Source organism: Ochotona curzoniae, unplaced genomic scaffold, assembly GCF_017591425.1.
Source record: "Ochotona curzoniae isolate NIBS_2020 unplaced genomic scaffold, NIBS_Ocur_1.0 scaffold_3208, whole genome shotgun sequence".
NCBI classification, from domain to species: Eukaryota; Metazoa; Chordata; class Mammalia; order Lagomorpha; family Ochotonidae; genus Ochotona; species Ochotona curzoniae.
The window spans coordinates 45,753,051-45,768,041 of NW_024467106.1; the positions used below are offsets into that span (position 1 = coordinate 45,753,051).

A 14,991-nucleotide genomic window follows, 5' to 3' on the forward strand; every position below is an offset into this window, starting at 1 on the left:
AAAATGTGGTACATCTACTCCGTGGAATACTACTCAGCCATTTAATAAAATGAAATTATACCATCTGCAACTATATGGTCTCAACTAGAGACCATTATTCTCGGTGAAATAAGTCAAAAGAACAAATACTGTATGTTCTCTAGTCATGGAAACTGTAAGATCAATAACCCTTTCCATACTGCTTTTGTTGGAATCCATGTGTTCTGGTGTTTTTGTTTTTATTTTCACTCCTTCCAAAGAGTTTCTTTTTTCTTATCAAATTCTTCTCTGACTTGTAGAACTCTTTATAAAGAAGCATTTTACCCAAGAAGCTTTTGTGTTTTTCATTTCTTCATCAATACATGGGTTAAATGAAAGAACCACGACTGAATTTGAACTGTGGTAATGCAACAAGGTGGAGAAATCCACAATAGGGAGAGGGCTCGGGGAGGGGTGGGGGGAATCCCAGTGCCCATAACACTGTGTCACATAATGCAATACAATTAATAAAAAAAAAAAACACAAAAAAATACATGGGTTATTCAGTAGCATATTGTTTACTCCATGGTGCTGTAAATTTTTTTGTTTTAACTTCATTCCTGTTGTTGAATCTGTTTCGTGGCTTCTTGTTTGAGGGAAAAGTATAGTGATGCTGTAATGGAGACGATCATACCCAGATGTGAAGTTACAATGCAGTATGCCTTTCTACTTCCAAATCAAAGATGGACTCCCAACGAAACTACTGGATATATCTAGACAACAGGATGCTGGACTGTCTGACATTATCTGTACCAGCAATGTCAGGACACACTTAAAACAGACTGATTCACATATGACTGCTTATGAAGGACTATACTATTGCAATAATATGGGGGAAAATCAGTCAGGGATTGGGAATTTGGGGAAGAAGTAAGAAAATTCTAGATCCTATGATTACATACCATAAAATTTTAAAATAATAATAATATTTAATTTTTTTAAAATGGCTAGCCCCTGAGTCCAGCATGATAGCCTAAAGCCTTCAATCCCTGCACCTGCCTGGGAGACCCAGGGGAGGTTCCTGGCTCCTGGCTTCAGATCAGCTCAGCTCAGTTCTGGCCACTGCAGCCATTTGGGGAATAAACTAGCAAATGGAAGATCATTCTCTCTGTAAATCTGCCTTTCCAATAAAAATAAATAAAATTTATAAAGAGATGACTGACCCCCTGACAATTTGCATAAAACATAAAATGCAAGTAACAAATACATACAAATGTTCCTTTTAAAAAACATTTTTTAAAAACGGCAGGGCCTGGATGTTCTCTTTTCCCCTTGCCTACTAGAACTTCATGTCATGAATCTGGACGGTGGAGAGCATGTGTGTGGTCTGCAGGAGGCACTGTCCAGCAGTGGGTGTGGCCTGTTCAGTACAGGTGACCATTCTGAGAATGGAAGTGAAAAGTCATCACAGTACCCTGCCCCTTTTTTCTTTTGACATCTAACCACTCACTCTTGGTGCCAACATTGTCATCTTCATCACTTTCATTTGCCCGTCTGCATGTAGGTATTTCAGCCTCCTCTTCATCTCCATCTTCTTCCTCACCATCACCCTGTTCCCTCTCCTCATCTTCCTTCCTGCATTTTTCTTCTTCATCTAACTCCTTGTCTGCCTCTGCTCCCCATTAACCTTAGCAGCATTTCCATTTTCAGGACTGACTTTCCCATTCTCCACCTGCTCCACAGCTTGCTTCTCCTTTAGTTCCTTGGTGGTGAGCTTAGAACCAGTGTCATCACTGTGTCTAACATGGAGGGCATATGAGGGGGACAATGAACAGGAAGATGGAAGACCAATAGCTATCTATCTATCATCTTTTTTTCTCTTCCTTCCTTCCCTTCTTTCTTTTTCCTCTGTCACTCGGCTTTTGAAATAAATAAAAATGAGTTTAAAAGTTTTGAGGGAAGAAAGGAGTGAGCAAAGATAATTTTCAATTTGTGGTCTTCATTTTCCCAACAGCACTCCTTAAAACTACCCAAATGCTGGCTTACAGACACATTCCTAAGGCATCAAACCCCATTGTTACTACTTAGAAAATGACCCCAAAAAATGTCAAAGTTCAAAAGAATGCCACCTTAAGAATGAATAAAGAGAAGCTGAAGAAAGTTGGGGGTGCAATCAAACTGAAGGATCCTGAGGATTCAAGACTGAACCACAAGAAAAACTTCATTTCACAAAACTAATAAAGAAGTCATTCCAGAAAGCCAGTGTGTGGTTCGGCATATTAAGCCCCTACTCCCTGTGATGCTGGCATCCCATACAGGGGCTGACTGGAATCCCAGTTGCTCTACTTCCCTTCCAGCTCCCTGGTAAAGTGCCTGGGAAAGCAGTGCAAGATGGCTCAAGGGCCTGGATCTCTCCATCCAGACATCACGGAGGTCTGGATGAATTTCTAGGCTCCTAGCCCTGGTCATTGAGCCCTTTTCAGGAATGAGCCAGAAAATGGAAGAGCTCTTCTCTATGTGTCTATGGGTGTATGTGTAAAATTTACTGCTTAAATAAAAACAAATTTGTGGGGTCCGCACAGTAGCCTAGCAGCTAATGTCCTCAGCTTGCATGCACCAGGATCCTATATGAGTGCTGGTTCTAATCCTGGCAGTCCCACTTCACATCTAGCTCCCTACCTGTGGCCTAAGAAAGCAGTTGAGGATGGCCCAAAGCCTTAGGACCCTGCACCCATGTGGGAGACCTGGAAGAGGCTCCTGGCTCCTGGCTTTGGATTGGCACAGCTCCAGCTGTTGCTGCCACTTGGGAAATGAATCAATGGACAGAAGATCTTCCTCTCTGTCACTCCTCTCTGCATATCTGACTTTCCACCTGCCTACATTTCTTTAGTCACTTCAGTCAGTTCTCTTTAGATGAACTGTTCTGATGGTGCCATCCAATTTCCTGTTGGTATCCCTGTGGATCCGCACACCTTTTTGGGATCTGGCTTCTTTTTCTGTTCATTACTTCCACAAATCATGATTACGCTGGGATTTTGTTGTTGAAACAAAAGGAACATAGCTAATAGATTCTGTTGTTTAATATTTTTTAAAAGAGTCCAATCAGTGAAGGTGATGCAGTTCATCAGACCTCGTTTTGATTGAGTAAAGATTCCCAAATATTTTGTTCATTCCAAAAGAAAAATGAAAAGATTTTTCCCAGGATAATTCAGGCGCTGTTGGTATAGACAATGGAAAATAGTCTAATATTTTGTTGTCTAGAAATTTCATTGTTAGTCTACTTTTATTCGTAGTGGAAAGGCATTCTGTTGATTTTCTTTGGTTTCTGGTACACTGGTCTCCATAAATCCTTTGTTTATGGGGTTACATGTGTGTATCTATTTACCTTTATTTTTTGTTTTTTATTTTATTTTTATGGAAGTTATAATATACTAGAGCGAACATGTGATCTGTCCTCTTGGGACTGGCTTTTACTTAGCATAACAATCGCCACTTGGGACCATTTGGTTGCAAATGGTAAAATGTTATACTTTTTAACAGCTGAGTAGTATTCTGTAGAGTAGATGTATCAGTTTCTTTATGCAGTCCTCCTTCAATGAGCATCTAGGTTGTTTCCATGCTTTTTCTGACTGCTGGCAGTGCTATGAAGAATACTGAGGTGCAGGTTACCTTCTCATGTATATGTATCAGGTGCACCCAACGCAATAGCCTAGTGACTAAAGTCCTCGCCTTGCATAGGCCAAGATCCCATATGGATGCCAGTTCTAATCCCAGCAGCCTCACTTCCCAGCCAGCTCCCTGCTTGTGACCTGGAAAAGCAATTGAGGATGGACCACAGCCTTGGGACCCTGCAGACATCATGCGGGAGACACAGAAGAAGCTCCTGGCTTCAGATCAGCTCAACTCTAGCCATTGCATCCACTTGAGGAGTGAATCAGTAGACAGATCTTTCTCTCGGTCTATGCCCGCCTCCCCTTATATTTATACACACATATGACTTTCAAATAAATAAGTCTTAAAAAATAAGAAAGAAATGTAAGTAGGTTATTACAATCAATAAGAGGGGCCCAGCACGATAGCATAGTGGCTAAAGTCCTCGCCTTGAACGCTCTAGGATCCCATATGGGCACCGGTTCTAATCCTGGCAGCCCCACTTCCCATCTAACTCCCTGCTTGTGGCCTGGAAAAGCAGTCGAGGACGGCCCAAAGCTGTGGGACCCTGCACCCACATGGGAGACCCGGAAAGAAGTTCCTGGCCCCTGGCTCCGGATCAGCTCAGCACCAGCTGTTGCAGTCACTTGGGGAGTGAATCATCGGACAAAAGATCTTCCTCTTTATCTCTCCTCCTGTCTGTACATCTGCCTTTCCAATAAAGTAAATAAATCTTTTAAAAAAAAAAAAGAACCAATAAGATAAGGTACAGCACATAGAACAAGCAAGAGTAGAAAACTGATGTCTCACCTAAGCCTAAAAGGTCAAGTGGAAGGAACACCATCACTACAGTCCAGCAAGAGTTACATTTACAAAATCCTACCAACGGGAACTGCAGTTGTTTAGAGATGAAGCCACTTCCAGAAACGCACTGTAGGAGAGGGCTACAGGAGAGATATAATCTAACTTCCTTCTTCCCACTCTATCAATATCCTGTTATACACCCACTGTTCAAACTTAACCAGAAGTCAGATGGCAAAGAACCCAGAATCACAGAAACTTAGCCTCCCAAGGCCTAAGATGCAACAAAGACCACACAAGAATGGACATAAGATGATAAAAGGCTGAACTAACCAACACAATGGAGGAAACAAAGGCCATTCTATAATGATCTGCAACCCACTATTTAATTGCATAATCCTAATTCTAGAATACAGTCTGCAAAATAGCTACATTTATATAGGAAACTAGAAAAATTTCAAAAAGCATTATTGCATAAAAACAAAGAGTAATTTCAGGGGAAAATCAAGAAGGGGGAATAGGGTAAAGACACATTTAAACGCACGGAGAAACATTTAATCAGGATGAAGCAGAGAGGACACATTCCGGGAAATAGGAGAGGACAGAACAACAGCAGAGGGGTACCTGGAGATTGACAGACACAGGAAAGCAGCAAAAACAACGGTGCGCTGTTGCAGTGACTGATACTCCAGCAGCTATCTGAACTCCACCAACAGGCGGAATTCCACCAGCAACCAGGTGGGAAGGGGCTTTCTCTGGGAGCTTGGGAGGTGGACCCAGACAAAGAACTCGTTCTGCTGGTCTGTTTGATTTAACCAGGAGCAGAGACAGAGCAGCAGATCCCAGACAGGCAGTGCGAGAACAGGGTGAATTTCATAGCCCAGTCAGCTCCCTAGAGCCGAATTGGCACCATTTTGCATAAGGAAGCAAAGGCAAGGGAAAGGACTGAGCATACACTGAGCTGAGAGTGAACTCATTTCTGACTCAGTAAACTGCATCAATGTGGCATCCTACAGGTTAAACCCAAGACAGGTCTGGGTAGCCCTCAGACCTGATAGCCAGCAGATCAACAACTCTAGTAGTGGCATGTCATGTGACATTTTGTACACTGTGGCATAAGCTTTAGAACTGCAGGGGACAACAGTGAACTGCACATATGCTGAGCTTATGAGAACCCATTGAGTTCCATGGATTTCACTGGCCCCACAGGAAAATAATACCAACTGTGGCATCGTAAGGTTCAAAAGAGGTCCATGTGCCACCCAGACCTAACGGCCAACAGGGTCCTCCAAGATCAGCACTACCAACAACCTAGCCATATAGGATACCTAGTGTCTCCCTAATGCTGGGACCTGCTCCAACCAGAAGTGGGAAAAAGATTGTACAGACTACAGTGCAGCCTCAGCATGGTATCACAGGAGGTGGAGACTGGTGAGCCAGGAGGTGGGACTACGGAGTTCTTTGTGGAAATCTAATATAAGAACCCAGACCTGGAACTCACTGGAAGGAGTGGCACAATTGGCTGCAAAGAGTTGAGTACTAAGAGCAATAAGTAAAATCAAACTGCAGACCTGTGGGTGACGGAGCTTAGAAACCTGCCCCAAGGAGAAGACTCTGCTAACCAGAAGTACAATGACCAAGAACAAAAGAAGAGACAAAGGCATAATGAATATTCCTGAAGATTCCCCTGCAAATGAGCAAAACCCTATGTCAACTTCAGAGTTAACTGAGGAAGACATTGAGAAAATGGGAGATACAGAATTAAGAAAACTCATTTTAAAGATTCTGATCAACAATCAGAAGCACATACAAGAATTCAAAGAATTTAAGGAATATTGTACATAAGCAACAGAGGCAATAAAGCAAATCAAGGCTGATATATCAGAAATTAAGAACTCAGTACAGCAAATTAAAAGTACAGTGGACAGTCTCCAAAATAGAATGAAAGAAGCAGAAGAAAGAATCTCAGAATTGGAAGATATTTCCTGTCATCAGGGGGGAAGCAAACAAAAAGCTGGAAGCAGAGCTGGATCAGGCCAAAACGTATTCAAGAATTGAAAGATACTATTAAGAGGCCTAATATAAGAGTTATGGGAGTCCCAGAAGGTGCAGAAAGAGAAACTGGTTTTACAAATATCTTAAATGAAATAATAAAGGAAAATTTCCCTAATCTAGAGAAAGAATTGGGAAACAACATCCAGGAGGGGCACAGAACTCCCAACAGGCTTGACCAAAAGCAATTTTCACCAAGACACATGATCATCAAGCTCTCTTCAATTGAACATACGGAAAAGATCCTTAAATGTGCAAGTGATAAAAATCAATTGACATATAACGGAATGCCAATTAAACTCACAGGAGACCTCTCACAGGAAACTCTACAGTGAAGAAGAGAATGGAGTGACATATTCCAGATTTTAAAAGAAAAAAAAAATGGCGGCCTAGGATAATGTACACAGCAAAGCTTTCTTTCATCTTTGAAAATGAAATAAAATTCTTCCACAGTAAAGAAAAGTTAAAAGAATATGCCTCTTCCAAATCTGCCCTACAAATGCTACTTCAAGATGTTCTCTTGACAGAGAAGAGGAATAGCACCTACCAAAACCAAAGGCAAACGGGAAGAACATCCAAGTAAAATGACAACAGAAGATGAAACCAATGAACAACCCATTCCTAAAATGACAGGACCAAAGTACCACCTATACATAGTAACCCTGAATGTAAATGGCTTAAAGTCATCAATCAAACATCATAGATTAGTAGACTGGATTAAAAAACAAAACCCATTTTTTTTTTGTCTAGAAGAGACACATTTCATCAGCAAAGATCAGCGGAAACTATATTGCATGGGTTTCAATGTTTTTGGTTAGTTTCATCTCCTCAAAACACTTTCTTCTGATTAAATTCTCCAATGACTCATAGATCATACAGTAGCATCATTTTCTGCAAAAAGGTTCCTGATTTTCATTTCTTCAGCTACACTTTAGTCATTTAGTAGCATGTTCTTTAATTTCATGTTGTTGTTAATTTCTTTTTTCTTCCTGATGTTGATTTTGTTTTGTGGCTTTTCATTTAAGGGGATGTATAGTAGCTGTGTAATGGAGACTGTCATATCTAGTAACATGTTATTTAACTTCATGGCATTGTAAATCTCTATTTTTCTTTCTATTGTTGATTTTGTATTATGACTTTTCATTTAAGGGGATGTACAGTAGTTGTGAAATGGAGACTAACATATCCAGATGTGAGGATGCAGTGTGGTATACATTTCTACTTCCAGAGAAAGATGGACTTATAATGAAATTGTTTACTGTATCTTTACAATAGGATGCTGTACTCTCTGCCGTTGTCCATGCCCACAATGATGTACATATGACTGTGTATAAAGAACTACACTTTAGTAATTATATAGAGGAACTATGGGAGAGGGAGTTGGGATAAGGGAAACACCAGGAGCCTATGGAACTGTATCATAAAATAATAATAATAATAAAATGTAAAATGTGAAAAAGCATAACTTCAATGAAAGACAATTCTTTTCCTGTAGACTTAGTAATAACTTATGAGTGACTCTTTTATCAATCATTTTATTTTAAAACTCAAAGGAGACATGACCTCATTATTCTTAGTTTTTCTAATTTGAGTCTCAATAAATATTTAAGAACATATTGAAGAATAAGGAATATCTATTAAAACATGTAACACCTTGCAAAGAACCTGACCTCACTAGACAACGCTGATACAACTCATTAAGGAAATAGTACCTTTGTAACAGAATATTTCATCCTCCAAAGTTTCAGCAAATATAATTAAAAACTAAAAATCCATAATGCTTTCAACTATTTTCTTTTTACTTCCAAGGCAGATAAGAAAGACAGAAAATATAGAGATGTCTTCTATTTATTCACTCACTCACTTCTCAAATGCCTGCAATACCAGGTGTGACCCATGCCAAAGTCAGGACCCTAGAACTCAATTCAAGTTACCCATTGGAATAATATGGAACCAAACACTTGATCCATCAGCTGTTGCCTCCAAAGTGTACAAAGTAGCTGGCTCAGAAGTGGAATAGCCAGACCTTGAACCAGCCAGTCTGGTATGGGATAGAGGTGTCCTAAACAGAACTTAACCAATGAGTCACATGCCTATACATATAACTATATTTGTTATGGCATCTCTCTTTACTCTAATTTTTCCAGCTATAATCTATGAAACACTAACACTTTCGGGAGAAGCTAAGGAAAAAAAGATTATTAATTTCATAAAATTAAAGCAAGAAGAAAAGGAAAAAAGCAAACTACTGCACACTAAATTTCTAATAGTCAGCAATTGAGAAATCTACAGTATCCTAAGATATATATGCACCTTGAGCACTCTCTCAAGGACAACAAACTCTCTTGAATTTAAGAGCTTCCTAAAGTCTTTCACCAAATCACTGTTGGTGTAGTAGTTCAATTTGAAAGTGTAAGTACTTAAATTTTGTGTGCTTTTTGAAAAATATAATTGTGGCAGAAGAAACTAAACAATATGAGGCCGGTAATATGGTTTCAAAAAAACCTGCAGAGGAAAAGTAAAAATATTTCAAGTAAAAGCTCGGATAGCATCTCCAATAAAGCAGAAATGGAGAACAGAATTCATTACACAATTAATACTTTTGGTAGTATTCTCAAAATACATCTATGAATGGCTTTTACAGTTCCCTATAATATTACAACTAATGTTAAAACCAAAAGAATTTACCTAAGCCCTGTTACCCAGACAGCATTTGTACAAGGTAGCGAGAATTGAAAGCAAGAACCAGGTTAGAAAGCAACAGTATTGAACACGCACTGTGTTACAGCCTGCGTCCTGCATAACCTTTTGAATGCATGACCTTTAAGTTGTTGAAGGTCGCCTCAGAATTTGGCTCAGTTTGATGGAAACATCTGTTCCCCTTGCAGGTATACTGTAAGGACTTTTTTCTCAGTTGGATTCAGAACACAGCAAGTGAGCCCTGTCTGTCCAATCATGCAAACCCCAATCCTTGTAAATCAAGTTCCGGGAGGACAACAGCAGGTCCGCATCCCGTCACCCTTTCCCAGCCAGCGAGGCCAACCGACTGCTGTGAGGACTGCTCTTATCATGTCATCAAATCAAAGCATGTTGAGATAAGGGACTGTAAGAGGCATCTGCAGAATTCCCACAATGTAGTGACTTTGGAACATTGACAGATGCATCTGTCATTTTATACCTTCCACTAACCTGATGTCCACTGGCCCGACACAGTAAAGCTGTCCAAGATCGAGTCCAATTCCTTCACGTTATTTTCACATGTCTCTACTAGGAAGGCCTGGTGCTTCTTAGCCTTTTAATTAAGAAAAAAAAATTATACATAATAAGGTCATGCATTGTAAAAAGCTGCATATTTTATATGAATATACACAGAACAAGATGAGATAATAAATCTATTACTAATAGTCCCTCTTTTTGCCTTAACCATATCTTTTATTTGGCTTAAAGAAACACCATATCAGGTCTCATTAAAAATTTTCTCATTAATAAATTTACTAACAGGGTTGACATATGGTGCAGTGGCATAAACTGTAGCTTGCGATGTCATCATCCCATGTCAGAGTGCAGGTTCAAGTCCTGGTTGCCTGTTTCCCAAGCAGCTCCAGGATAATGTGCGTGAGAAAGCAGCAGCAGCAGAACTTGGGTCTCTGCCACTCGCACAGGACACTCAAATGGAGTTGTGGTTTCCTTCTTCAGCTTAGACCCACCATGGCCTTTACAGCCAATTAGTGAAGGAATAAGCGGATGGAAAATCTCTCTTCTCTCTCAGTGCATCTCAATTCTTCTTCTTTGTAAGTGAAGGCAGGGTGGACACTGTGGTCACAGCAGGTTCAGCCACCAGCCGGGACACCTGTACTCTCTTTCAGAGTACTGTTTGAGTCGTGGCTGTTCTGTTCCTACTTCCGATCCAGTTCCTGCTGAAGAACCTCAGGAAGCAGGGAATGATGGTCCAAGTATTAAAATTCTTGCTGGAATATCTCAATATTTGTCTGACTCCCTCTCTTTATCTCTCTGCCTCTCCCGTAAATTATTTTGAAAAGTGAACCTAGTTAAGGCCATTGAAGCTAATGCAGAAGTCAAGTGATAGTAGCTTGGTCTAGGCTATTAGCAGTGAAATGGTAATGGGAATTATCTACATATGCTGCCTAGAACTTGTCTTAACGTATTTGATAGGAGCCACAGAGGCTGGCATGGGCAAAATCTGGGGCCATGGGTAGGTCTCATGGGGATTATTGGATCTCACCCTTACTAGGCTGCAGCACCCACTGGTATGTGTGAGGACTGGTCTATGGCAGGTTGGCTGGGTTGGGTCACAGCACCCATTGGCTTGCATGAGATATGGGGCTTGGCAGAACTGACCAGGCAGCTGCATCCACTAGTGTGTATGTTGGCTAGTGCACACAAGAGTCAAGTCTGAGGTCACTCAAGGCCAGGTTTCTTGGGGGATCGCCAGATAGACCAATGGACTCAGGTCCTAGCCACAAGGAAAATAACAAGCCAAGTGACCCAGCCTTGAAGTGTATGTTGTCAGGACTGGGCCTCCTCAGATGGCGGTGCTTGTGCAGTGCTGTGCCCAAATCATGATGCCCCCAGATGCACATGGGGGACAGGACAGCCAGCTCATCTAGGACAGCAGATGTCAACTGCCTCATCAGAGGATGGAAATCAGAATACAGTGGGTAATTCTGGCAAAGCTTGGCAGCATATTCCTGAGTCTACAGATGCATTGGGGTGGACTTGGTCAGAGAATAGGCCTCAGAAAGATTTTCTGAGCCCTGGAGCAATGTAATCAACAACTTTTCAGAACCAAGTAACACCCTCAGAACACTCTTCCCTACATGGGGGTCTCGAAGGTGTCATCAAAGGACCATCCCCCGTCCCAGTGCTGATGTAAGTTTGAAAGCAAAGAGTGGAGCGGCCCCCTCATTATCCTCCCTAAGAGAAAAAAACAAAAACAAAACATTTGTCCCACCTTCCTACCTGACCCTCCCCCACCCTAATCAGAGGCCCACATGGCAGTGAGTCCCTTTCAACTATGTAAACAATTGTAAAAAAAAAAAATGTTTTTAGTAAATAGTAATAATAAAAAATAGTAAAAAGAAAATTTCCCAATGAAACTGTTAAATGTATCTTGACAACAGGCTGCTGGACCACACCTGCAACCTCAGGATACACTTAAACAGCCAAATGATAAACATACGACTGTTTATGAGACTATGAGACTATCCTATTGTAATGATACAGAAGAAACCATTGGGGTGGGAGTAGGGATTTAGGGAGGGGAAAAGGGAAATCTCAGAGCCTATGGAACTGTATCATCAAATAATAAACATTTTTCTAAAAAAAACTTAAATTTTAAAAAGTATAATTCAAAATAGAGTCTACTTTAAGGAAAGAGTTGTCCATTACGTCCAATGCCACAAATATTCAGGAGAAACACAAATTTACAAGTCGCTGCTGGGAATGGAGCTCATTGCTAACTTTGGTGGTATCTGTTCTGCTGTAGTATAGTTATAAACAAGACTGGAACAGACTCAGAAGGACGAAGTCTGGATTTTTTTTTTCATAATTGAGTGAGAAATAAGTAAATAAAAAGGCCAAGTTAAGACAACCCTTCCCTGCTAAATGAAGGAGAGACAAAAACAGCAGTTAGAAAGAAGAGTAGGGGAAAAAATCGCTATATGGCTTGTTTATGTGACAAGCTTGAGAGGCAGTAAGACTTAGAAATACAGAATAAACAGGAAGACAGATATCACAAGACAAAATAACAACGTTAACCCATTGGGAATGTACTCTAAGGTCCCTCATAGACACCTGAAAGCACAAAGTGAGCTGGACCTTCCATATACCATATAAACATTCCATATATACACATATATCTTTTACTACATAAAGATACCTGTAATAAATTTTGACTTATGAGTCAGAATAACAGATTGATTAACAACTTAGAATAATTCTGATAAACTAGAGTTATATGGGTGTTCCTCTCAAAATGTTTTACTGAACTTTCCTCACCTATTCACTTGAAAACAGCACTTTATGACTTCAGTTTATCATATCCAAATTTCCAGCATCATTACTTAATAAGATTGACTTCAATGCGAAAACTACAACAATGTGCAACCTGATGACAGAGGTGATTACTAAATGACTAATAGCCAAGTTGTTTATGACACATCAACACACTGGACAAAACAAGGATTCACTATTCCACATGGGATGAAACTTGGCAGTATAAGATTTCATCAAATAGCAGGCAATGTCAAACAAGAATAGCTAACAGCTGAAATTTTACATTTAACATTTTTGGGCCACAGTTGATGACAGGTAATAGGGGGCTGCTACGAATAAATTAATAAATCATTCTGATATGAACTCACTTTGTCAGAATAGTTGTCATTCACCTCCCAGATCATATCAATTCCCTCCATTACACTTTCAGCACTTACTATAATTATGATTCTCCTTCTTATTTTTATTCGAACAGGAATTTTACTAATGTATCCATCTCATACAACTGAAGTTCCATGAAGGGTGGATATGTATGTCTGTCTGTCTTTCTCTCTTTCGCCTCTCTCTCCCTATCCCCAACACCTAGCCAATATCTATTACCTAAAATAATAGTTCAATTATAATAAATACTAACAGAAGTTAATTATAGCGAATTTCAACAGAAATATGTTAAGTCAATTAGAACTCATTCACACAAACTTTTAAATGATAAAGTTTTTACCAACATACAGATGTATGACTATTTATAAGCTACACAATGTTCCAAAAAGTTTCCCACAAGCTTTTTCAATTCTCTCCTATTCTTGAGTTAAAACAAGTAAGGAAATGGTATGATTAATATGCTATGATTTATGTGAAGTGTTTATTTGTGTACCTATTTATGAAAGCAGACAGCATCACAGAATCATAAAATCACACACACAAAAGAAGTAGCAATTCTAATTGCCTCTGAGAAGAGGACCTGGATAGCTGAGAGATTATTTTGCACCATATACCATTATGGCTTCTATGAACTCTTGTATCATGTTCACCTATTATCGATTCAAAAACTTATTTTAAAAAATGACTAAATAAACCAACACATATTAACAATTTTATGCTACAGCTATATGTGTATTTTGTTCCTGCATTCTGAATATGAAAAGCAAATGAACCAAGAAATCCAGCACAAACTCATCAAAGTATTATCAAAGTAATAAAAGTGTTAACTTTTATTTTTAAAAAGAAAGAAACTAAAGAATCAAAATGAAATACTTGAGGGGGATTCAAAGTTTCTGAAAAATGTGCATTACCCTTTAATTCCATCTTTCTACCAACTCCTTGACGTCCATTCTAATTACAGAAGCCTATCAATTAAAACTTTATCTTTAGGAACTGGTGTTTTGGTTCAGCGGGGAAAGTTGCTGCCATGCGACCACTAGTTCAAGTCCCAGTTGATCTACTTTGGTTCCAGCTCCCTGACAATGCACCTGGGAAAGCAGTGGAAGATGCTTCTAGTGCTTGGGATACTGCCATCCAAATCGTAGACACAAATGGAGTTCTGGACTACTGGCTTTGGCCTGGCCCAGCCCCAATTGTTGCAGCCATTTGGAGAGCAAACCAGCAGATAATAGATTCAGTCATTCTTATTCACTCTCTCTTTCTAATTCGACCTTTCAAATAAATAGGTAGAACTAGTTAAGCCACTGCCAGCATCACTGGTGAGCCATTTGGGCACCAGTTCATGTCCAAGCAGCTCCATTTCGTTTAAATGTACTATAAATTAATCAGTTTCCTACTCTTAAAATGTTTAGGTTATTCACAGTTTTAAATATAAAATTCAACCTTTACCTGACGTAAAACTGAACTTATCCTGTATTTTTAATTATGCCATTTTTGAATATGCTTTTTTCCTTATTTATATAAAGAGAATAGATTTCATGCATTTCACAAAATGCTTTTTCAGTTTTCCCTCTTAATTTCTCTGGAGTCATTTTTTTTAATTTTTATTTTCCATTTTTTAATTATGTGGTACAATTTCATATAGACTGGGATTCCCCTCCAAACTCCCACACCTGACAGATTTTCCCCATTTTACTACAATGTTGTAGTCTTTCATAAGGAATCACATTCCCATCAGTCTCTTATTTAAGTGTACCCGACATTGCCGGTACAGACAATGTCAGACAGTCCAGCATCCCATTGTCTACACATTTCCAACAGTTTCATTGGGAATCCATTTTTCATCTGGAAGCAGGAATGCATGTTGCATTATACCCCCACTCTGGATATGGTAGACCCCAGTACTCCATCATACATTTCTATACTTGAGAAGCTATGAAACAAGGTCAACAACTGGTATGAGTTAGAATAACAACAACAACGACAAAAACAAAGCACCATGAAAAAAACATGCCACTGAGTAGCCAACATATCAGTGACAAAAAGGAAACACAAAAGTCTCTGGGAAAAATGATGCCACCATGTAATCCATGAGCCAGCAATGAACTCGACAAGAGAAAAGAAAGAACAAAA

At 39.6% G+C, this 14,991-nt stretch overlaps 1 protein-coding gene across 1 annotated transcript in view; it reads right to left on the reverse strand.

The window, feature by feature from the left end:
* The window catches only part of CCDC171 (coiled-coil domain containing 171), a 301,385-nt gene that overhangs the window by 204,311 nt on the left and 82,083 nt on the right, over positions 1–14,991 (reverse strand). Inside the window, exon 11 of the mRNA XM_041004524.1 lies at positions 9,652–9,754. Coding sequence (XP_040860458.1) covers positions 9,652–9,754 — 103 coding nt within the window. The remainder of the gene's footprint in view (positions 1–9,651; positions 9,755–14,991) is intronic.